The sequence below is a fragment of the Oryzias latipes genome, chromosome 11 (genome assembly GCF_002234675.1).
Source record: "Oryzias latipes chromosome 11, ASM223467v1".
NCBI classification, from domain to species: Eukaryota; Metazoa; Chordata; class Actinopteri; order Beloniformes; family Adrianichthyidae; genus Oryzias; species Oryzias latipes.
Genome location: NC_019869.2, coordinates 22,860,761 through 22,886,189, shown reverse-complemented (window position 1 = coordinate 22,886,189; position 25,429 = coordinate 22,860,761). Strand labels below are relative to the sequence as shown.

Genomic DNA, 25,429 nt, shown 5'->3' with positions numbered 1-25,429 from the left:
GCATTAATCTTATGCTATTTTAAAACAAAATAAAAAAAACAACTTTTTTCTTTGTTTTATATCTTTCTAACATTAAAAAAATGTACCGCAAACCTGCACAATTTTTTCATGAGCTGCTTAAGATGAACAAGGAAGCTTAAAATGTAAATCCCTTTATCCAGAACTTTTTTTGTATTTAAATAACATGTTACATTAATTCACAAAAGCTCCCATAAATGCTTTATTTCAAAGTAATTTATAATTTTATGTACCATTAAGATTAGAATATAAACCTATTCATTAGTTCGGTTGATTATTTGTGACACCCCAGCTTTATACACAAATAAAACAAGAGTCATGAACCCCATAAACAGGAGTTGGTATTATTGCTACAATAAAATAAAATAAAAAGCTCACCTATAAATTTAGGAATCTATATTTTCCTGTCTTGGATAAATTTAATATTATATTTTTTAAATTTACATCTGAGAAATAACTTATCCTTAGTTCAGGAGAACGGTATAAACATTGACTTGATGTGAACAATATTTGTTGTAAAATGATTAAATCTTACATTAAAATTAATAGAAAAGTAGATTGTTTCCTAAAAATAGATCAATTATTTTTTTATATATAATGTATGAATTATATATATATATTCATCATTCATTCATTCATTTTTTTTCATGAAAATGAAAAAAAAATGAATATATATATATATATATATATATATATATATATATATATATATATATATATATGTGTGTGTGTGTGTGTGTAACTACATGCCAGCATTTATTTATCTTTATTTTAATGTTCTTTGTGTTTGGTTTGTACGTGTTGCATTAAAAAAGTAAAAAAAAAAAAACTCCATTCACTTCTATGCTATCCGGTCTTCCGGAAGTGACGAATGTAGGCACGAGCGTGACGAACGCTTCGTTCGGAAAAAACAAAAAGAAAACAAGGAAGTGTCAGTTCATTGTTAGGGAAAATAATTAGTGGATTAGACATCTCCTCGAGTCTGGGTCACACCGCTTGGCTGTTGGGGGTCCGGGCAGCTGAAGTCACCGTGGACTCGCCCGAGAGCCCGTTTCAGCTCGACTCGAGGAATTCTGCTTCTAGCCAGCTAGCTAGCTAGCTAGCGATGAATACGGACGTAGAATTTCACATCAGGCAGAATTATCCTTGGAACAAGCTCCCTGCTAATGTGAAACAGGTACGGTGCCTTCGTGCTTATTGCGGTGGAAGGGGCGCAACTCTCAGGCTTGCCTGTCAATGTCAGAGCGGGGCTCTGGGTCAGTCATGCGGCTGTCAGTGTCCCCTCTGCAGGGGTTTTTCACCATGATCACACCGAAGCCATAATTGACCATCACAGCAATTCAGCCATTGACGCTGCAGCTACTCTGGCATCACATGACAGAGGCTTTGGGGGGATTCTGCATGATTTTAACATGCAGATTTAGTGTCTTTGCACAAGTAAAGCTCACGTGTTTTAATAATTGACAGTTTGAATTGTTCTGTTGCGTAAACGATGAGCTGTCTAGCATGTCGCATGAAGGGCTATGCTGGCTGCACCTGGAGTTAAACTTCTCCAGGCAGGATTTTTCTTTAATAGTTGAACAGAAAAGAGAAAATGCAAGCATCACATGAAGAAATATGTGTTGTTATTTATTTATTTTTTATTTTAGAATATTAAAAATCGAAGTCACAAAAATTGTACACTTGTGAAACAAAATTCAATTGATTCAGTGCTTTGGACGTGAGACCAACACATGTGGATCTCTTATTTAGTCTGTCCTTATAGAATAAGAAGCTTTGTATATAAAAAGGAAATTATATCTAGCTTTTAAAAAAAATTCATGTTTCATTATTTTTAATGTGCTTGAAATGGTTATGCAAACGCAACTAATGTGAGACACAATACTCTGTCAGCAAAACCTACTGAACAAAAAGTTGGAGTAATTTATATTTTTGTGTATGTGTTTGCTCATGTGCTTTCCTTTCTGCAGAGTTTGGGGAACTCTCAGCGCGAGTATGAGAAACACGTTCTTCTCTACAGCATCCGCAACCAGCTCCGATTCCGCAATAACTTAGGTGAGCAGGTTTGTCTGCCTCCAACGTGCCAAAAATTTAAATTCCAGGATACGTCCTGCTAAAACGAGAATTTATATGTAACATTATTACTACATGCAACATATTATTCCATTCAAATATACTCGTGAAATCACATTTGTTTAACCATGTCTAGTACCTTATTCATTCTTTTCCCTCTAACCTCAGTTTGGTTGGTCAGAGGTTCCAATCCCAGCCATTACAGCTACAAGAAACCTGATTCACTTTAGATTAAAAAAACATCTGGTTTCTGGACCAATTTTCAATAATTGCACTCACATAGCAATTACCAAGGGGTAGAACCTGAAAGATTTATTTTCTTGTCTTTTCCAATAGATAAATCTGCTTCAAATTAGCTTTGCAGCAACAGTTTTTACCAATTAAACTTTAGAGAATCTGAGTCTTTACTTATTTAGTGATCTTCTTGTTGCTATGGGTTACTGTCTTCTTGCTGATTAACCCAGCTGGTGTGTCTAATGAACAGTGCGGCATGTGAGGAAGGACGAGCGCCGGTACTACGAAGAGCTGCTGAAGTATAGCCGGGATCACCTGATGTTGTACCCCTACCACCTGTCGGACATCATGGTCAAAGGGCTGCGAGTGACTCCATTCTCATATTACATAGGGATCATGGAGGTAAGCGGCTCTAAATGCACTCCAAGATGGAATAGTGAGACTGAAGGGTATTGTGAGCAAAATGTAAACCTCAGCTGTTTTTTTTTTACTAAAAGAATCTCAGTAAGCCTTTTCTCATAAACGTCACCGCTCAGAACAATGGGCCCAAAGGAGTGGAGCTGGAATCCTTGTGCACAGATTGTTCTAACTGGTTCATAAACACCAGAGCGCTTGTTTCCTCAAATTTACTAACATTTTAGTAGCCACAAAATACAGGAACAATAACAAAAAAAGGTTAACTGGATGTCAGTTTATCTTTGTTTTATTTTCTACACATTCATACTTAGGACAAACCAATATATTGACCTGATGAACCAGTGCTGATCCTCCAAAGTAAGATCCGATTGTGAAGCAAATGATTTCTTTTTTTGTGCAGAACAAGTTGTAAATGACTTTAAAATGTGCATAGACATTTAGGGATTTTTGCAGAGAAGTGCCGTATGAAAAGCTTTGGCATTAGTCAGGCACTAGATGTCAGTTGTTGACTGTGAGAGCCTCACAGAACAGCTCGGATAAACACAGGGCAACCAATCCCGGAGCAGAAAAACCCATAGAAAGTCTGTGCTGTTTTTCTGCTTTCAGTTCAATCTGACTGAGGTTGGCATGTTGAAGACTGAGACCATATGGGCTGTCCTTGACTTTTTATTTTGTAGAAAAACCACACGATCCGTGTGTTTTTCCTCCATTCACACATCTGTTTTGCTGATAAGATCTTTTATATTTAGGGAATTTGTTGGTGGTTTCCAGCTGCCTCTTCAGCTCCCGCTCCTTTTCATATGAACAGATGTGAATAAAGTAAACAGGCTTCCGCTGTTTGCTGGAAAGTAATGCTTTGTAGTTTCCTGCTCCAGATTTGATGTTTCTGTTAAATCACTGCAGGCTGAGGCGCTTCCTGTTCATCTTGTCAAAGTCTTTAACATGAAGTGGAAATTGAATGAAAAGGGCTAATCTTGTCACAAATCAGCTGTAAGGGGGGGGGGGGGAGTTTAAATTTGTTTTTTGACTGTTATTTTCTGTCTCCAGGATATTATGAACAGCGAGAAGAGTTATGACTCCTTGCCCAACTTCACTGCTGCTGACTGTGAGTTTTTTCTCTTTTCTTTTTCCTTCTCTTTTGCTCAGTCCTCCCCCTCTCATTGGTCACATTGTGTTGAAATGTATCGCCGGAGCTCATTGTTACAGTCCGGAGGTTCTGTTTACCTCAAACGCTCTGGCATCTTCTCCTTCTCTCCTGAAAAGAGTCACATTTTAAAAAAGATGACTGATTTGACTGTGAGAGGATCAAGTGGTTGTATTATTTCTTTTAATGCCTGTGTGGTTTACTTGACAAATAAAATTCCCAAAAATGTGGTTAAAATGGCAGAGGTGAGCAGGTTCCACCACTTTGCTGCTGGAAAAAAAATAATTAAAATGGGATTAAAATAGTCCAGCTCTCGTTATTAGTTCACTGTTTGACCTTATAAAATATTTAAAAAATCCCATATTGAATCAAAGCACTTAGAGATGACATTCATTTCATGTTTTGCCGGAGCTCATCACTACAGTCCAATTATGGCTTTAATCAATTCAATTCAATTTTATCAATAGAGCCCAGTATTACAACAATAGTAATCTCAGTGGGCTTCATACTGGTAATTGTATAGCAAACATGAAATCATAATAAAAATAATAATAATAATTATACATTTTATTTAGAATGCGCTTTATATTTTTGGTAAAATCTCAAAGCGCTAACATGAAGTCATAGAATTCAATAGGTAATGGCTAAACTATACCAAACAGGCTAAGCTAAACTGGCATCCCTGCCCTTAGACCCTCCTTCACAGTAAGGAAAAACTCCTAAAAAAAAGATTCAGGGGTGTCCACATGAAGGATGACTCCTCTGCCAGGACGGACAGGCGATGTACCACAAATCCTAGAGAATAATTAGCTTATCTAACTCTACAACTACATGTTTAAATAGTTGAGCAGATGGGCTTCTTCCAAATGGAGTTGGGGGACAGATGGCGAAGTGTAGGAGCAGAGACAAGCTAGAGGAGAGGTTCAGAGCAAGTGCAGGAGCAGGAACACAGATGAGCCAACTGGAATCTGGAATCAGGGACAACACATGAATCGCACGGCACCAAACAGAGGCATAAATGATCAATAAATGATCAAGAATAGAGGAGAGGAGAAGTAGAGGAGAATGGAGGACAGAGCCCCAGTGTACCATACTTTCCCCAGGTTCAAACTTCTAGCAGCATACTAACAACTAATAGTTATTGTTATTAAATTGAATTCAATCATAGTAGTAAGTTAAATATTCTCTGTTTACTAGCCAGCCTGGCAATAAGCCTGTCCAAAGAGAATGTTTTCAGCCTAACTTTGAATGTAGAAACTGTGTCGCCTCTCTTACATGAGCTGGTTCAGTTTATTCCATAAAACAGGGGCCTGGTGGCTAAATTCTGGGAACCACAAGCAGTCCTGCATTTTGTGAGGGAATTGGCAATTGACAGGAGCGGAGCTGGTGGGTTATATTTATTTGGACTACATGCATTATTGACATGCTGTATTGAATAGACCAGGCTGTTCAGCAGGCACAGTAAGGAAGGCTGGAAGCACTCAGAAAACAAGTGTCTGCTCACTGTGGTTACTTCCTCTCTAAAGGGTCTATATTTTTTTTGTTTTTTAAGACCAATTCCTTTGTACAGTTTTAGGCTGGCTTTGCTGTTTTTATTTCATTATCTGGGTTTGCAGGAAAAAAAAACGTGTTCATATTCTACAAAGTAAGCAGCTTTATATTAGTTAGAAAAAAGGGTTCTTATATTAAAATTGCATCAATTTTAGGTGCATTTTTTTAAGTGCTTTAGAAATAATAGTTTATTATTGCCCTCTTTTTGTACGTTTTGTCATTTTGTGCAGATTATTGGTCAAAATAAAACATAAAATAAAACCCAAGCTTCTCTTTGTTGCCTCATAACCAAAGGGGGGTTTTGTCAATAGCTTTTGGCGTGGCTCTCGGAGTGACTCGGGTCTTGGCAGTTCTTTGGCAGGGACTTCCATGCTGTGGAGACAGAAGGTAGCCAGCAGGCTGCCATAGCACCACTGTGAGGCGCCGCTCTCTACTAAGCTTCCCACAAGAGCTCTGGAAATGTGTTGTGAAGACGTGGGTGTAGGGAAAGGCTGCGAGTCTGCAGGAAAGCTCCCGTGGGTGGATCCTTGCGTGTTGTGTCTGCGTCTCGGGGAAGCATCACGATGCGCGTGCCGTGTTGGAAGTCAGAAATGCAAAGGCGCCTTTCTTGTTCCTGTTCGCTTTGGCATCAACTGCAGCACTCTTTCCTGAAGTAAAATAAGCAAACTTATCTACACGTCAAATGTAGATGGCATGAAAGTTAAGTTATGTTCTGATGGATCAGTAGTCCATTAGTGTGGGGATTGTTAAAATAAAGTTTGTGAGATTTTAGTTTAAGTAAAAAAAATGAACATGACTTCAGCATTTGAAATATTGTCTTTGACAGTCATTGTGCTTTATTTTGAAATCTAAATTATGTTTAAAATGAAATGTACAGGTTGCATTCTCATTTGTTTAACTCTCCTAAAGCTAACCCCTTTATATATCGGCAAAATAACAGTCAAGAAAGACCCACTGCAATGAATATTGTGATTTTAAATATTTTCTCATGGCATTTTTCTCTTGATTGAGGACACATATTAAGAAATTTAAGCTCAAAATTGCAAATTGTTGTAAACCAGGAGCAGACAAAAAAATGCAGTTTGAATAAAAGATTTTATTTGTGTCTTAAAAAATACGCTGAGCGGGTCACAAGCTCCCCATTGTGAGCACTCAGCAACGCGGAGTAGAAGAGGGGTTGGGGGGTATATTTTTAATAATTTTTTTATTTTACAGGTCTGAGGCTGCTTGGCATTGGGAGAAACCAGTATATTGACCTGATGAACCAGTGCAGATCCTCCAAAGTAAGATGTTTTGACAGTCATTTTTATTCTCTTGCTGTATATTGATTATTTAAACTAATCTGTTTCTGAATTAAATAGATTCAAGCAAAGAAAATGTATTTAACAAGTGAACATAAACCAAATTTATAGCTCAGGAAAATAACTCTATTTATATAAAAGCAGATTTCAGGAGCTTTAAGTATTATTTTACAGTGGATAAAAACCCACATCAATTAATTTTAATATTTTTATCTTAATTTTACTCACTTGAAAGGAGGGTAAGAAAGTGGTTTGCTAAAATCCTTTTATTGATCACATGATGGTGTTTATGCAGGTGAATTAAAGAAAAATTACACTTTAGTTTTGTAGGAATCAACTGGTTAAAAAAAAGAGCTTGACATCCATAAAGCTGAACTTTTTACGATACAAATTCTGATGTTATTAGATAAATTATAGTGTGCAATTAAGTCTCTAAGAAGCATCTTGTGTCGACAGTTGGTAAAATTAATTCTCAACTTGATGGTTTTGCCAATGAGGAAACAATGTTTTTCATTTATGTTAATGAACTGGCTTCTCAAATTGAAGCTTTTAACATGCAAAGACACAGCTCTGTGGTAAATATTTTAGTAACAGCTAATTGTTCCAAACATTTCTGCAAATTGGACTTGGGTTAAGATGTTGATGAAGCCTGATACAAACACAAAAACAAGTTTTGCACAAAAGTCCTTTGAGAGAAGTTGGGTTTTGGCTTTGGTTCAGTGGTCCTGCAGCTGCTCAGATCGTAGATCCATCCCATCATGGCTGTAACTCAGTTTGCTGGTGTATTGATCGGTTGTCCAAAAGGCAGATTGTGCAAAATCAGGAATCATGAACTTGTTAAATACGTTCCTAATAGTACGATTTTGCATAACCACCCCCAGACTTTAGAGTTGATGTCCTAAACCTATCAAGATCAAACTGAATCTGTGTAAGACACACATTTCTTGTAAAAATAGAAACCATATTAGAATTATCATAGTAGTAGGTTTAGGGGCTGTCATCTGGACTTAGTTTTTAAAGTTAGAAGACGTTTCACCTCTTATCAAAGAGGCTTTGTCAATTCTGAATTAGCTTGTAAAAGAGCTGGTATATCTGCGTTCATGGAGGAGGAGTCAGACCTGAAACTGGATGGTATTGTAAACTTAGCCTACATGGTTTTTGGTCGTCAAGAGTCCTTTGTCCTCAGCTGGGGGTTGGGGAGCCAGTGACTCCCTACCCAAACTGGTCATCTCTTTCAGCTTCTAACGACCCAGTTGGAACTGGTTCAGTTTGTTTGGGCTTCAGAGCACCGCCGTAGATGGATGGAAGAATAAACCTGAGACCACCATTCTCATTAAGAGAAGGTTTATCCTTCTTGACAAAGATGGCTTATTTCGCTCCTCACTCAAACATCCTTTCTCTCTTGCTAGAATTCGGACTTCACTGTCCTCGAACGAGTGGTTTGTAGCCTTCAGGTGGAGGTGCATTCCAGGAGCTGTCTGTCATCTCTAATGATCACTGCACAGTCTAGAAAGGCTAGGGTTTTTCCTTTGTTTCTTCCCTGGTGAACTTGATGTTCTTGTCGACTGCGTTGATATGATCCGTGAAAACCTCCACTTCCTGGATTTTGATCTTGACCCAAGTGTCGTCCACATTTCTGAACCAGCTGCTTGGAGTAGTACCGGGGAACGAGTCCAGGGCTCTTCTCTCGACTTCTTCCATGTAAAAGTTGGCCACAAAGGGCGAGACTGGAGAGCCCATAGCACAGCATTGCCTCTGCCTGTACAGGGCTCGACATAGCCATTTGTCCGCTGGCCCGGTCCTGTTTTTCGAGCAGTACGGACCACAAGACTTTATTTTTTACTTGTCCGCTCGGGCCACTAAAATATCTAACAATTAATACATTTTTCACCTTTTACAATAAAGTATATTTTGCGAAAACGTGTAGATTTACCTCGTCTTTATAATTAACTTTTTCTGCTAGTCCTGTGTTCAGACTTCAAGGGTTTCTATGGGAAACCTTTTATCACTCTTCTCCTCCTCTCCCGCCTGCGCGCGTGGCTGTCACTGCCGAGCACCACGCGGCACGCGCTCACTCAATTTTTTTTTCAAACTTTATTGAATGTAACAATTCAATACTAAACAATGTTAAACAGCAACAACGAAGGAACAAGCCAGTGGGTTATTATTACATTTTAGGCAGATATATTTAAACTGACACACATATCAGCGCGCCCCCTGGTGGTTTTTCACCGCGATGATCATAAATCCAAAACCGTCACTGAAGAGAGACTGAAACATGTCAGAGATGTGGAAGACATGGCAGGAATAGATAGGAATATGTTAGATGGAGTAATGGGTGGAATTAGTGCTATGGACAGCAAGATATTTAATGAATGCATTGAAGATGAAACTGTATGCACTAAGCTTTAAGCTGAATGTCAAAGAATCAAAGGCAACTCAAAATACCTGAATCTCAGACTCAAATGGAGTATAAGGTCAAACTACTTAATTTTGTTTTTCTTTACAACACTGTAAGCAGTAAGTATTTCTAGTTAGCTGAATGATCTCAGTAATTTAATTGTATTTAATTTTTCAATTATTTAATTTAATTAGGTAACTAAAGTAACTAAAAAGTAAATGTAACTTTGCAACAGTAACAAAAAGCAGAACCTTAAGGCAGTCAGGGCAAAAAAGTCAATAAAACTTCTTAACTATTGATTAGAAACAAATGTGAAATAGCAGTGATTAGAAGCAGCATGAAAACTTCTTAACTAGTGTTTCCTACTACACTGCAGCGCTCTCTTCAAAACATCTGAAACAGACTAGAGCAGATTTAAGTTTGATATGCTCTATTTTTAGTCATTGAAAAGTGTATAAATAAGTGCTAGATGTCACCAGAATGCACCAAATTGCACCACATTAAAATTTTCCGGGGGGCATGCCCCCGGACCCCCCTAAAGTTGCAAGCACCTGCGGAGCGGCGGGTCTCGCTGTGCGCGGTGTCGGGCCAGTAACTTTCAAAAACTACTGGCCCTGTGGACCAGTGCAAATTTCTGGGCTATGTCAACCCCTGCTGTATAAGTCTCCCCTGAATTGGAAATATGTGGAGTTGAGGCACACTTCCAGCAGTTTGCAGATGTGGTCTTGTGCCAGATTTGTTCTGTCTTGTAACTTAGAGTCCTGCAGTAATCTCTTCCTCACTGAAATCACTGCCTCGGTGGTGGGAATGCAGGTGAAGTGGTAAGTTGCATCATAAGACACCATCGTTTTGTCAGAATCCAGCTGAAGATGTTTGACTTTGTCTGCAAAATCTTGTGAATTCCTGACGTGATGCTCTGTGTTGCCAACCAGAGGGGCCAAAAAAGTAGCCAGGTGTTTAGCCATGTTGTAAGTGATGGAGTCAATACTGCAGCTAATTCAGGTAATTCAGAATTGACAAAGCCTCTTGGATAAGAGATAAAACTCTTCTAATTTTAAAAACTAAGTCCAGATGACAGCCTACTACTATGATGGAATCAACCTGGATGAATGAGAGTCTTCATAGACACATAATAGAATTGTTATATTTATTTCTATCTTTAGTACAATGTTTATGGATTAAATCTTACTCCACCTTTTATAGATCCAACCAATCCTCATTTTCTCCTCGTCTGTCCCTTTTCAGAAATTTTTCCGCAGGAAATCGGCCCGGGACCTGCTTCCTGCCAAACCAGTAGAGATCTCGGTTGAGCCGTGGTGGGTCGCACAGACGGGCTACATCACTGAGGATGACATAAGGGTCAGCCCAATTTATGCTTCACTTTGAAAGGGGATGTGGGGTTTGTTTAATTGTAATGTACAGATAACATCTGTGAGGACTTTAGGCAGAACTCCAGATGTTGCAGAACAGAACGGATGCTAAGAGTCTTGAAGCTAAACACACAAGAATCATTTTTAGAGCTTAACTGGGATAGCTGGCATCAAGAGAAAATTCATCTTAAGAATTAAAAACACAGGAAAATCGGTCACATCAGTCAAAATGCACTCGCACAGAGAACCAAATGGGTACCAATAGTGATTTTGGACATTTTTATGAAACAATAATAATTTGTTGAGATGGTGTTTTGGGGTTGAATTGCAGATCTGCTCTCCAGCGGAAAAGAAAGCCATTGATAAGATGATTGATTCCGGTCCTCAGCTGGCTGGATCGATGGAGTACAATGTGGTGTTAAGTAAGTATCATTATGGGTGCTGTCAGAAACAGTCGCCTCCTCTTTTTGGCACTAAGATTGTGTGAGGCTTCAAATGTGTCTGTAATGACCTGAAGACACACAGGTTTGTGGTTATACCGGTAATTGTGTCTCTAAGTGTTAAACTTCTTGTTTTGTATCAGAATTATTTTTTTTAACACAGGCTTTTGTGTTGTGCTCCTTTATTTAGCTTTATAGATAATTATCAGTGGTTTACTCGACTATTTTTGTTCAAATTTAAATAATTTGTTAGCGGAAGATTTTACTTTGACATGTTTTAACTTAAACTTATAGTTTTAAGTTGGTGAGATGGTTGAATTAGATCTCACTTAGTATATGTATACTGAGGAACTGCTCCTGTCCTCCAAAGAAGTAGATAGTTTGTTGTGAGTGTGTAGATCAGTGCGTCATGATTGTCAATCATTTTTGATCTTTGACTTTAGGTCTGTACAATCGGGGCTTTATTTATCTGGACGTCCCCATATCTGATGACAGCTGCATCTCAGGTACGTCCCTCTTTAAAATTTCCTGCTGTTGTCCCTTTCCAAGCCTAAGTAGATCAGAAATCTTATGTGCACAATTTAAAGTCCCACTCCGATCACCTTTTGATCTATTATAAAAGCGTTCCCAGTGGTCTTTTGATTACGAGGATGCCGTTTTTAGCCAATGTCGAAAAACCTGTATTGTTTTTTAGGACATAGTTTCTGCAGAGCGGCAGTAGTTCTTTAGAAATTTTCCTCTTGGTTGTGGACTATTGGAGTGGAGCAACCTTCCCCCCCTTCCCATCACCCATCTGTTTATGTGCACCATTGCTAGCTAACAGCCCCTCATACCCCCAAACTTAACAGGAAAACGAAGATGCACAGGGATCCATTTGTCTGCAAGCTGATACATCAGAATGGAATGGAGCAGAGAGCTTGTGACCCGCCTGTATTACAAATACAGCTTTTTCAAACTGCATTTTCTCTTCTTCTCCTGATTCAAAACAATTTTAATAAAAAATAAAAAAACTCAGAAAAAAGCCACAGGGAGATGTTAAAAACACCAAAAACAACATTTTTTGTCATAGTGGGTCTTTAAAAATGGAAACAAAACATGTGAGTCACACAAATCTAACAGATTCCTTGTGGTTTCAGCTAAATTAGAAGGAATGAAGGAAATGTTTCAAACAAAAATGGATTTTTTTTGCATCAGCTGGTTGTCTCTTTTCATCCCTCCAGTGCCGCCTCTTGAAGGCTTTGTCATGAACCGTGTCCAGGGAGATTACTTTGAAACGCTTCTCTACAAAATCTTTGTGTCCATTGATGAGCAAACCAATGTAGCAGAGGTAGGTTAAAGAGACACCTGCTGTGGTCTTAAAAAATGGAGTATTTGATTTATTTCTATCTTTTTTTTTTGTCCTAATTTCTCAGCTGGCCAACGTTTTGGAGATCGACTTGGATTTAGTCAAGGTTAGTGTTCTTCTTTAGTATAAGAGGGTCCCCTAATAACGTAAAACCCAAGAGTTTCAGTTGAAATTTGAGCCTTTTTTTTTATTTTATTACCTTTTTTGTAATAAGTCTCATAGAAATACATTTCCTCACACTCTGCGGCATTCTTTAGCATTCTCTGTGACTTGGCTGAATGCGTGCTCGAGTTTGACCCACTTTCTCAGGTGCTATCTCTGAGCCAAGATTCCACGTTGTATTTCGTATTTTCTTTTGAAGAGCCCAACTTTTCTGTCCTTCTATCCCTCTCCTATGCCGACGAATAAAAGCAGCCCTCCAGATAAGACACTGAAGGTCACGCCGACTGCAGTTCTGCAGCAAAAAAAACCCTGAAACTGCAGAGAAACAAGTTTAGAAAAAAAAATCTTTCCTTGCTGTTATTATTTTTTTTAAACTTTACTCTATGTAATGCCTACCGACTAAGTTTATTAGGGAATTATTTAAGGATTTTTATCTGATATTGAAAGATAAAAGAAAAATATTCTTTTTGAGCAAGAAACACAAATGTTGATGAGCTACATTATCATGTAAACAGGTAAATAAACAAACTTTGATTTCATATTTTGTCAAAGTGACTTAAAGAAATGTGCTAGAATGCTTAATATGTACATAAGTAGGTCATTTTAGAGAGGGTGGTGGTCTTGGGTTTTTCCCCATCTTCAGGTTAAAACATCATAAACAAGGTTGTTCAGTTGAACATTACCTAGAATTGTTTCTAGGACGCCATAAAGATTAGGAAAACCACAAATGCTCGCAGAGTTACGTTAAGGTTCAAGGACTTTTCGGGTAACCAGATGGTTGACTGCCTAAAAACTACTTGAGTTGTTTAAAGAGTCACTTTGTGTTGTGACTGTTTAGCATGAATGGCTGCATCTGTTAAAAACTGCATAGCTAAATGTGAATCTAACTCGCCCTCAAGGATCACACACTTCGTCTAAAACTTTACAGAACTCATGTTGGCAGTTAGAAAAAGTCGGTAAAATAGCTGAATTGTCAATTGTGTGGTAATTTTTGTGCTCGCCTGAGGCGTAGCAAGTTTTTACTGAGTCGAACTTTGAGTCCAGCCACACAAAGGAAATCTTCTTAGGGATAGTGTCACATATTTTTGTTTTTATTTTTTGATAAATATTGACATATTTTTGCTTTTTTCTTGTGTTGGACTTAAAGTTTCATTAGGAGTTTGCAGTTACATGAACGGTGTTTCCAAAGGAAGCAGGTTTATTTTCTCATGTAGTTAATTTGCATGTGATCAGACCCTTGACTGTATATGAGAACTGGACTGAGTCACCCCTCGCGTTCCAAACAGGAAGTACTCGTACTAAACAGTTGTTACTCAGTCATTCCACTTTTCGGAGTAACCATTCTTGCTCTCCTACTCTTTTATTTTTTATTTTTAGCACTTTCTTGTTCTTCCTTATTTTTTTTCATGATATTTTTTTGTTTATTCCAAGTTGTTCAAATTATGAATTGATCAATCAAATGTCTAAAAGTAGTTGGTCTCATGTCGAACGTTCAAAATGTTTGATTGACAGATTCTCTCGAGTCCGCTTTCAGTGGTAGTGGTGTGGACTTCCAACAAGCTCACTCCTGATTGGTGACAGCGGTTGCTATAGAAACGTTGACTCAGACAAATCACTGCTTACCGACGTCGTCTGTCTCTGAATTAGCTTCATTTCGCTGGAACTGGAAGTTACTCATTTTCTATGGGCGACGTCAAACTCACTGAGTCCAATACTCATATACCGTCAATGGATCGGACACTTATCGAAGGGGAAAAATTTGTATGAAATAAACTTATTTTTTTACTAGTTTAATGTTTTTCCTGTCTAAATATTTTAACACAAGATGTATCTCTTGACAGAATAAGTTAATAAATATCACATAAATTCAATTGCATGCAAGGATTTTTCTGTCACTCCTCCATTTTTTTCAGAATGCAGTGTCCATGTATTGCCGCCTTGGCTTTGCCGTCAAGAAAGGTCAAGTGTTCGGGTCAGACCAGCTTCACTCGTCATGGAAGAACGCACCATCTGTTAACAGACTCAAGTATGTGGGGCTTCAAAGCTATGCTAAACACAGGACAAATAACTTTTAACCACGCGCCACAGATCAAAAAATGAATATTAATTTGCGTTTAGTTTAGGGAAAATGACTTGAGGTAAATAAAATCTAATTCCTCTGTTGCAGGAGCACTATGGACCCCCAGAAGATGCTCCTGTCCTGGGAGCAGGGCAGTCCTGTCATGGAGGGGGGCTCTTCAGCCACAGACACCGACACTACAAGCCTGGAGGACCAAGGTCTGCTCATCACTGCAACGTCACACCCATTCCTTCCAACTGCAGATATCTGACAGTCTTCAAATGATTAGAGTTGGTGGAAAAACTGCACTCTAAGAACTTCATGAGTGCTACCCTTCAGGTTCAAAAGCAGCAGGCGTTTACCTCATTTGACCTCATTCTGAAGTAATGCAAATGAAGCCCAAACCCTTGAGATGAAGCTAATTATTTCATGATTTACATGCAAATCTGATATGTGAAACACAAACATTGTTTCTGGTGAATCTTGTAAATGAAGTTTCAAACTGTTGCATTCATTCCACCCCCTAAAAGTGGCGTCAAAAGGATTTAACTTTCCTCTTTTATTGGATGTTCTTGCAGGCGACACAGCCAGTGTCAGCAGCCTGAGCATTCCAGCAGCACCAACTAAAAGGATTGCCTTCCTCTTTGACTCCACCCTGACTGCCTTCCTTATGATGGGCAACCTGTCTCCGGTTCGTAACTTGCATGTGGACACCAAAAAACATTAAAAGGGGGCTATTAGAATCAGATTTCTTAACCACAGAAAAAGCAAGACTTCATCTGTACTTTCTCCTGATGTCCCATCAGAACCTGAAGAGTCACGCAGTGACCATGTTTGAAGTGGGGAAGCTGTCTGACGAGACTCTCGACAGCTTCTTGGCTGAGCTGGAAAAGGTGAAGCAGCAAAATAAGTTGGAACCTGTCCTCATTTAGATACAAAGTACTTAATAATTTCAGCAATTGGCTTTCAGATAAAAATATAATGCTAACAAATCATGCTTTTTCAGGTGGAGAGCACAGCTGAGGGTGAGGCACAGCGTTACTTTGACCACGCTCTGACCCTGAAAAACACCATCCTCTTCTTGAGATACAACAAAGAACTCACTCAGGACCAGGGACCCGATATCCCTAATATCGGTAATTACAATCTTTGTTTGCCAATTTTTTCATATTCAGTAGCCTTAAAAATAACTTTTATGCAGCTTTGAGTACAAGAAAACGTTGGTTTTCACAAAGTTTTGCTTGTTTTCCAACATAGGTTTTGGCTTTGTAATAATTCAATGCTTTAAATTTCTTATCTTTAGTATTTCATCCCTTTGAATCAAGGATGTAAAAATGAAAAATTTTCAAAGATTTCTCCATTTTATGGATTTAGTTGTGAACAAAATCAGCTTTGAATAGTCATTGATCGTGTGACTATATATTGTTTACATTTTTACCTCCAAAATATCCCTTATTTGTGTTATTCAACCAAAGAATAAACTTTGACTTTTCCTCTCAAAAATATTCTGAACTGTCATCAATGCAAACAAATAAAAGATTTCCCATCTGTTACATAAACTTTATCTAATAAAATCAATAAGTAGTGAAGCAATTGGAATTTGTCAACAACTGTCAGAAAAGGGAGTGGACTCGGTGTTAGTGCTCCTGTCGCCAGACTTTATCTCTGTGTCACTCACTGCCCTTTATCGTCGCCTCCTGAGTCTGGATGAGTTCATTTCCAAAATATGAATGACTGTCTGCTGAAAGCACCTGTATTGTTATTTCAGTTATTTCTCCAGGTGGGGCGGCAGATGATGTGTCCTTCAAAAACCACCCAAGCAGGTGTCTGGGTTTGTGCATGCGCCGCCAGATGCAGTTTGTCTAAATTGGCGCCATGCCTCACTTCATTGTCTCGTCTCTCAGACATCGTCAGGCAGATGCTCTGGTGAAGAAGAGCTGAGGCTAAACAGGAGTGTGGTTGTGAATGGATCCGTCTGAGGCCCAGCAGTAATAATGTTTTCTAAGACTGAAGAATAGGTTCTTGCATTGCAGTCGGCATTGTTACATTTGAGGAGTTTAACGAGCTAAAAATATAGTTGTGTATTAAAAAATTCCATCAGGAGTAGAAATTTCAGATTAGAGGTTGTTAGCTCTGTTTTGTCCATCTGTTCTTTTATTGAAAAAGTTTTTTTTTAGAAAATATTCCAAACCTAAACTTGTTTTTATTAGTTTCTTTTTTTTTTTTTTTTTACAATTCCCAGAATAAAGACCACAAAAAAAGAGGCTTTCTTTGTTCACCTGCTGTTCTTAACATCCTTCATGGTCGCAGACAAACTGCCCCAGTTTGTTGCATCCGTCAAACATAAAAAAAAAAAAAAATATCACGAGAATGGTTAAAAATAATGTTAATATAAAAATCAAAGTTCTAAAGCAAAACAAAACAAAACGTATGTACCAAAAAATGTACTAAAAAGTATTTTTCCCCCTGCAATTTAAACGAATGAACCATCTAAAGAAAAATGTGCTCAGTCTGGTCATTTAATGAGATTGTAAATAAACTGTTTCACACTTGAGTGTAGATTTTTGTTATCTAAAACAAAACAAACAAATAAAAGTAACATTTATTAGCTTAAACGGATCTGCAGGATTTGCATTTCTCAATTTTCTTCCTAGTACTGAAATTCTGCTCGTATTCTTGAAATGTTCCTCAAAGTGAAATCATGATAACTAAAGCCTTTAAAGAATACAAACAAAAGTAAGAGTGCATAATGGTTTTGTTAAATGAAATAACTCTTTAGCAAATCTACTTTTTTATAGAATGTACAGATGAGATGAATTGTCTCTTTAATTTTGATTAATTTTGCGTTTTTCTTATCCTCTCCATAGGCTTCCCCCTGGACATGCTGCGCTGCGAGAGCCTGCTGGGTCTGGATCAAGCCACCTGCAGCCGTGTCCTCAACAAGAACTACAAACTGCTGGTGTCGATGGCGCCTCTCAGCAACGAGATCAGACCCATCAGCAGCTGCACTCCTCAGGTCTGAAGCCTGGAGGGAGGGAAGATGCAGAGCAGGAAGCTGACATGTTTAACCGAACAGGTTTAGTGGCAGCAGAAGAGTTTTTTTGTTTCAGGTGGCAGTTAATGAAAGTGTGTGCTCTCTGGTAGCGGTACTGTCTTGACAGAGAGTGCTCAGTGGGCACCCAGAATGATTTGTGACTGTGTGAGAAAATTTTGGAGACTGCTGTTGTCCCCAACAACTACACAAAGAGTTAGAAAGGGAGGGGGCGAAGACAGGCTGATTTAATTCCTCTTCCTGGATTAACTCCAGCTTTTTATCTGAGCCCAAACACACAAAGCCAGAGAAGTTAAACTCATTCATTCACGCCGTTTCTTATTCACTGCTGACACTGAGGTTGAAATGAATGAGCCTTGTCTGTTTTTGGTAATTTTTCATGTTACCATAATTCTTTTGACTTTTCGTGAGAATAAAAGAGGTTCTTCAGGTGTGTATCCAACCTGCTGTGTTTGTGTTTCTGCTCACAGCACATTGGCCCGGCCATCCCTGAGGTGAGCTCAATCTGGTTCAAGCTGTACGTTTATCACGTGACTGGCCAAGGCCCCCCATCTTTGCTGCTCTCCAAGGGCTCCAGACTGCGAAAGCTGCCCGAAATCTTCCAGGTACTTCCAAATAAATGGTTAATCTGGTCTGTGAGCACCAAGTGTCAAGTGGCAAGTAGAAAACAAAACAAAAAAAAAACATCTGACTTAGGGCTGCACGATATGAGCAAAACTTGCGATATGAGATATGAGTGATCAATATTGCGATAACGATGTAATTTGCGGTATATAAATAAAGAGCAAAACAACCAAAAACATTGTTACCATTTCATTGCAACAGTTTAAAAATGATACTCCAAATGACCCTCGTAGACGTAGGAGGCAAACATCTAACATAAAAGGGCTCATCTGATTGGTCAACAACGTAAAAGGGTCCATCCAATTGGTCAAATGCATAAATTGATTTGTTTGATTCATTAAATGCTTCAAGCTGCCATAAGATTGTTTTAGCACATTTAAGGTAAGCATTTTGCTGACTTTTGTGATATGGATATTGCACTGCTTGATATTGCGATAACAAAAAGTTTGCAGTACATTGTGCAGGCCTAACCTGACTGATAAGAACAGTTAGAGTAGCAGGTAGAAGGGGAAGCAGTAGGATTTAGTTTCTAACTGGAACACACCCTTTCAACAGTTTTGACCTTGCCGTCAGTCAGAGTGACGGGTTATCTGAAGGCTGAAGGCACCTCCTTTGTCTCTGTCAACCTTTATTTCTGAAAGCTCCTCACAGGGGGACGTCTGAGCTGTCTCAGGGTTTCTGATCTATTTTGAGTTTGAGATGTGAAACAGCAAACTCCTAAGGGGGTGACCTTTTTCCTAAATCCTGGGGATCGCCATGAAAAATAAATTTTTTTGACTTTTTATGTGCTTATCAGTGCAGAAAAAAAATTATGCTGAAGGACTTTTCTGTTGTTCAGCATATTTGTGTCAGCTAGCAGATACAAATTGATAAAAGTGATCCTGAAGTTCTCAAACCTTATTTTGCTAAAAAAAAGAGTCCAGTTTATCTCGGGAATGAAGCCTTTTTATGCCATATTTTCATATATCTTATTCCAAGTTGATTATAGACTGCTTCAAAATTAAAACTGTAATTTTACAGATAAAATAGAATCTTTTTTTTTTTTAAGTAAGAATGTTGTTTAGAATGAATTTCTTTTCACATTACTAAACTATGATATTCCTGTGTATTAGTCTGTAATTGTGTTTTTATTTTCTCTTAAGGTGTATGACCGGTTGTTGATCACATCTTGGGGCCATGATCCAGGAGTCGTACCGACGTCTAATGTGCTGACAATGCTCAACGACGCCCTAACACACTCTGCTGTTCTAATACAGGTAATCTCATGGGGGCGCTTCTTCTTCTGGGCAACATTAGCACAGTTATGTGTTATGGAAACTATACATTTGTGTGTGTGTGACCCCACAGGGTCATGGTATGCACGGACATGGAGAAATGGTTCACATCCCCTTCCCTTTTGACGAGGAGGATCTGAAAGGAGGTAAGTAGCCGTTTGAGTTCCAGTGGCATTGTTTTTCCTGTTGCCGTTGTTGTTTCTGGTTTTACTTGTTGATCCTGATTGACAGAATCGGTTAAATGTTGTGTTCGGGTCTTGAAAAGCTCTCACTGTCTTCAGACCTTCTAATCGTGGTCGCATTTATTAATTAGGCAAATGATTTTACTGTTTTATTTAAATTTTTATTTATTTATTTATAACTTACCGTACTTACTTACTTATCCTGTACACCAGCTGTGAAAACAGGTGAAAGGTGAAGTTATCTGGTGTTGGGGAGGTGTTTCAGTTACAGTAGAGGGTTATTAGTCTTTGGACACACGAGTTGTTTATTTGTATAAACCCTTCTCTGTATTTGAGGCTAATAATTCTATAGTCTCACTCTAATCGTCTTTTGATCTATTTTAAACGAGTGGTCTTTTTATGGTGATTCTGCCGTTTTTAGCTAATATCAAAAAACCTGTGTCATTTTCTAGGACATAGTTTCTGCAGAGTGGCAGTAGCTGATTAGAAATTTGCCTCCGAGTTGTGGGCAGGATTGCTAGTGTGGAGCAACCCTTCACACACTTCACTGTTGCTAGGAGGAGAGATCAGGAAGCTTTTGGCCAACCCAGCGTATTTTCTACATCACAAATGAGCTGTTGTTTTAACAAACCTTTCTTCGTCTGCAAATGATTCATAATGATTTGAATAAGAAATAATCCTGAATGCAATTTTGAGTCTAATTTTTCTTTTGTATATGTCCTCCAACATCAGAAAAATACCACAAGAACATGTTAAAAATGCTAAAAAACACATTTTCCATCAGAGTGGGTCTTTTCAATTAAAAGAGCAAATACTGATTTTTGGGAACAGTGTGACATAAACGAGTAAAACTAACATTTGTGTTTCGTCCGTGCCAGACTCAAATGCTGGCACATTTACAGTGTTAACTTACTGACTGACTTTTACATATCAAATAATCTCACAATCCAAGTGATCACAATTATCCACAAGGGAGTGTAAAACAAATCTGACACATAAAAGCAAACTGAGTCTTCTGTTGTTCTTTACTGTGAAATCTTTGGTCAAGAAGCTCGTAACAACAACACTTGACTCTGATCCTCTCAACGCACACCAGTTAGTATAAACGACCTTTAGGTCAAATTTATTGCATTTAGAAGTAGTCACCATTTCGACTCACTTTGCGTTTATTTCTGCTTCCTCTGCAGAGTTCTCCTACTCCAACATGTGTGCGCACAAGGCTCTGCAGAAGCTGAAGGAGCACGTCGACCTGCAGCACCAGTGCGGCTACGTCACAATGCTCAACTCGAACAACCAACACCGCCGCAGAGCCAGCGACTCCGAGTGCAGAGGTACCAGCACACATATTCCTTTGCTGACATGCGCCAGCCCAGACGAGACTGATGGGTAAATTAGCTGTAATGTCCCTGCTTCTCAAAGTCGTCAGCACTAATGATGCTAATTAGATAACTGTATCGCTCTCAGTCCAGTTTAATTATGCAGTTTATCTACATAATCGCTGTGTTTTCTGTGACAGCAGATGCAAACTGAAGGTCCTTCCTAATGAGACATTAACCTTAATTCATATATTTATAAATCTGCCTATTAGATTTCAACAAACAAACGCCTATAGATACATTAGAAAAACAATTAACAAATACGCACTTAAGGGTTGTATTTTACTTTTTTCTTGTCAAGGAGAAACTCATTTAGGAGGTGGCCTGGACACCAATGGCAGCACGGAGTCATTTGAGCTCGTAACAGAAGAGAACGGCGAGGGAAGAGTCAAGTCTGACAGTGGGTGCATTTTTCATTCTATAATAAATTGTATTTCACCCAGACTTCGGCATGCTGGATGAGATGCAGTGAAGAGGTCAGAAAACTGAAGTCTGACGTGCGACAAAGGTGTTATCCAGAAATCCAAACCAGGACGTCCTTGTCAGAGCTTTCTCTCTCATGTCGTCTCTCTCTCTCTTGCAAATCTTTCTCTTTCAGCGCTTTCATCTGAAGATGAGTGGGTCCCTCTTGAACTGTGCTTTGGCATGCCCCTCTTCAGCTCTGAGCTCAACCGCAAAGTGTGTCGAAAGATCGCCTCGCACAAATTGTGCAGCAGCGAGAGGTAGAAATAAAACAAAACCAAACTTCTCCAAAGGTGCTCTGCCCTCTTTATCGTCCCACTCCGATTAAAAATCCTGTTTTTTTTATGGTTTAACATGTTCTTGTGGCATTGTTTTGATTATGGAGGACGTATATAAAGAAAATTAATCTTAGACTGCCTTTCTGAGTTTTTCTTTATTCCGATTGATGCAAATCAGGAGCAGAAAAAAGTTGTTTAAAAAAGCTTGTATGTGTTAAGTAGAAAATACAATGAGTGGGTCACGAACTGATGCATTAACTTAGAAACCATGTACGTCTTCTTTTTCTACATCTGAGCTGGCATTCGGCTGGATAGATCTACTATTGCTCGCCCTTTCTGTTGCACCGGTAATGTTGGTTGGGGTTGTGAGGGGCTGTAAGCTAGTGGGAAATGGGGTCACCCACAACTTGGAGGCGAATTTCTAAAGATCTACTGCCACTCTGCAGAAACTATGTCCTAGAAAATGACTTTTTTTTTTGAATTTTGGCTAAAAACATGGCATAATCGTAATCAAAAGACCGCTTAGAGCTCTTTGAAAAGAGATTGAAAGATGATCGAAGTGGGACTTTAAAATGGTTATATACTATGTTGTTATATTTGCTTCAGCACCAGACTAAAGCTGTCCTATGGTTTCAGCCTTCAGGAGCTGCTGCACTCCAGCCGAAAGCTGTCGCTGAAGGTGCTGAGCTTCGTTCAGTCATTCCAGGTACGATCAGAGCGACGCAGTTTTAAAATACACAGACCATCACTTTTGTTTGGATTTAAAAACCGACCTATGATTTGAAAGTATAGAAAGCTTCAGGCATCATATTTTAACCTCTATTACTGCTCATTTAAAGCGGTTTGATTACTTTGTTCACTTTGTTTACATCTTGATTTGTTTTTGTTTTTTTGGAGAGTCTTTTCTTATACCTTCTGTGATCCCTTTCTGCATATTTTAACGCAGCCAGTAAAAAAGTCTGGCCTGCAGGCCATCCAGTTCAGTGTTCGTTTGAAATTCACAGTTTCTTGGAAACCTATTTGATTTGATTTGATTTGAAATGGTTTATTTCAAGCAATCAAATAAGAATAATACACAAAAACAATACAGTCATCAGTTATAAATACATACAATGACAAATCAAACTTAGGATAATTAGACATATTAATAAATATTGCTTGAAAAAGGGGGAGGAAACGATCAAAATTCTCAAAGATATGATAGAATCGGTTTAAGCATCATCAGAAAATGTCAGTCAAACAGATCTTATCTGTATTTGACCTTTTCCTCCTAGAGGGCATTATCCTTGTAGATGCCCCCCCCCTCCTGTGGCTCTGATCTTTGACCCTCGCCCTCTATTGGCAGGACGGCAGCCAGCTCTCCGACCTGGACAGTGGGGTGTCCAACCCTCTCAGCCACCGTTTGGCTGAGTCCGGCGTCCCCCTGCCCTCCCTCAACCTCCTCTTCAAGGATGGGCAGCTGAGGGAATGGAGCGGGCGGACCCCTCCCCCTCTGGACATCACTACACTGCAGAAAGACCAATCCTCATAAGATTCTTCAGGCCAGGTTTTTTTTCCCATCTCCCCAAGGACATTAATGATCCGTCACATCACCGACATGGAAACGCCCTCCACTCTCCCTCCTGTCCGTCAGCAGCCAGAGATCGAAATCTGTCTGAGAGCCAATCCCCTCTTTCATTCCTGGTGTTGATAGCTGCGTTGCTCTTTGGAGTGATGCTATAAACACATTCTAAAACAGTAATGCAGGCAAACAGCAAGAAGGATCATTTTACTGTAAAAACAAGTGCTGACCTCCCAGTCAGCGGATGGTCTGTTCCTTAGAACCACAGAGTTTCATCAAATTACAGATCTTCTCAAAAGAACAATAGACCCACAAATTATGGATTTCTTCAGGTATCATTTAACAATATGCATATTTGAGGACCAATACTTTGGACTCATGAGGCAGGGTCTGGAACGTAGATCCAGCTGCCTTCTTGTGTTGTCCGATGTGAAATAATCTAATGCATGAAACTGTTGCACAACTCACAGAAACATACTTTATGTGATTGATATTTGAGGGCATTTATTATTTGCACTGTGCAGGATTTCTCCAAATTTGTGGAACAGCTTAATAAATGCCACATTATTCCTTTTTTCTTTTTTATATATATATATATGTTGAACTATTGAATTATTTGTAGTGCGCACACGTTTTAGAGCTCATGGTTACCAGGAGCTGTTTCTTCACAGGGACGCAAATATAATAGTTGATCTAAAAGGTTTTTTTCTGTTAAAAACACCAAAGACTTTTTTTTTGTTTTTTTAACTTTGATTTATAAAATTGCCTTTATTATTATTATTATTATTTTTTGCTGCCTTATTATAGCCAGCCAATCAAAACCCCCACAAATCTGTTTTTTAAATTTTATTTAAAACCTTATTTTTTAAGTTTGTTTTTTTTAAAGAATATTTCTTGAATTTTATGAAGTTCCTGCAAACGAACAGCTTCAGTTCATTACCAACCGACTAAATCAGTCAAGTGTGACACTCTGAAGGGAGCAGGAACTGTTGAATCTGCGGTTTTGACCCTAGGGTGCCACCGCCAGTGCCGCCGCCGCCGCCTGCCTCGATTTGTCTGGACGGCCTCCAGCTTGTGTGCAACGCTGTGCTCTCCTGGCACCACTCGCCCCGGGAATTTCTGTTTACAGAGTTTTGAGCAAAGAAAATTGAAAGGAAAAAATAAATGGGGGGGGGGGGGGGTTGTAGTCAAGAGAAGGCGTCTATGCTGTAAAGTTCCATGGCAAACCCAAGGAGGCGTCTGCTGGTTTTCAGAGATGGCTTAGCATTTTATTGCACCGACACTGGAAAGTGACACTTCTTGAAGGAATCTGTATTTTGCAGTTTTTGGCCCCATTTGTGGTAGTTGTTTGTAATGATTTGGTGGAGGATATGGGGAGGAAAAAGGAAAAAAAAAAGAAAAGACAAACTGACCTCCCGCAGAAGCATGGTGACTGTGTAGAAAATGTTGTGTGTGTGTGTTGTGTGTGTGTGCGTCTTGTACACCCCACGCCAATTTTTGGAGAAAAAAAGAAAAGAAAAAGTCCTCTCAATCTGTTAGTTATGTAGATGCAGTTCCTCTCCAGCAAACATTCACCGGTGTTTCAAATGCTAGTTTTTTATGTCCAACTCTATTTTAGCAAATCTTTGTTGTAGCTTGTGAATACCATTTGTTCAAATGATAAAGAGATTCCCCTTGTAATTAAGATGACATTCCTCCACTTTGCCATTTCTTGATCCTCTCCGCAGATACATATGACATCAAAACAAATATGTAAAATGTATAGGAAAATATAAATAAATATGTAATAAGAGCAAACTTTCCTCAAAAAAGTCTCACTCCTTTTTTTTTCTTCTTCTGATGATTCATTTGTAGCCTTCGTGTAGATGTTTTGCCAACCAGGTGGAACAGATGGTGAGCAAGGCGCAGTGGTCCGGATGTCCATCTGCTTCTATCATGCTGTAGTTTAAGCAATCCTTTTTGGTTTGAACAGGGGAAAAAAGTTTAGCATGAAAAAATAAAAGATTTTTACATTTACCTATAGTGTTTTCAGCCCCCCCCCCACCCCCCCACCCCCCCCCACACACACACACAATTTTATTAAAACTTGACTCTAAGTTGTGACT

General features: G+C 38.9%; 1 protein-coding gene across 2 annotated transcripts; it reads left to right on the top strand.

Annotated features, from left to right (window-relative positions):
* Positions 1-883: 883 nt before the first annotated feature.
* On the top strand, positions 884-25,128 carry fam91a1 (family with sequence similarity 91 member A1). 2 transcript variants are annotated; one of them, XM_020707331.2, is made up of 24 exons: positions 884-1,195; positions 1,989-2,073; positions 2,576-2,727; positions 3,790-3,847; positions 6,653-6,720; positions 10,385-10,498; positions 10,841-10,931; positions 11,393-11,455; positions 12,170-12,276; positions 12,362-12,400; positions 14,370-14,482; positions 14,624-14,733; positions 15,094-15,206; positions 15,322-15,408; positions 15,522-15,651; positions 17,383-17,531; positions 18,038-18,172; positions 19,334-19,447; positions 19,539-19,611; positions 20,835-20,978; positions 21,328-21,423; positions 21,622-21,745; positions 22,400-22,469; positions 23,109-25,128. In XM_020707331.2, the coding sequence occupies exons 1-24, from the start codon at positions 1,124-1,126 to the stop codon at positions 23,292-23,294; spliced, it is 2,493 nt and encodes an 830-aa protein (XP_020562990.1). In that variant the 5' UTR covers positions 884-1,123; the 3' UTR covers positions 23,295-25,128. The 2 variants fall into 2 exon arrangements, with proteins under 2 accessions (XP_020562990.1, XP_011479549.1); XM_011481247.3 differs by having other exon boundaries at positions 885-1,195; positions 21,325-21,423.
* Positions 25,129-25,429: the final 301 nt, after the last annotated feature.

What these genes read in the sequence shown, in the direction of transcription:
- fam91a1 (XM_011481247.3), top strand. Translation starts at nt 1,124, where the DNA reads ATGAATACGGACGTAGAATTTCACATCAGGCAGAATTATCCTTGGAAC. An exon ending in AGCAAACCAATGTAGCAGAG is followed by an intron (nt 12,277 to 12,361) that starts GTAGGTTAAAGA and finishes CTAATTTCTCAG; the next exon opens with CTGGCCAACGTTTTGGAGAT. An exon ending in TGATGGGCAACCTGTCTCCG is followed by an intron (nt 15,207 to 15,321) that starts GTTCGTAACTTG and finishes ATGTCCCATCAG; the next exon opens with AACCTGAAGAGTCACGCAGT.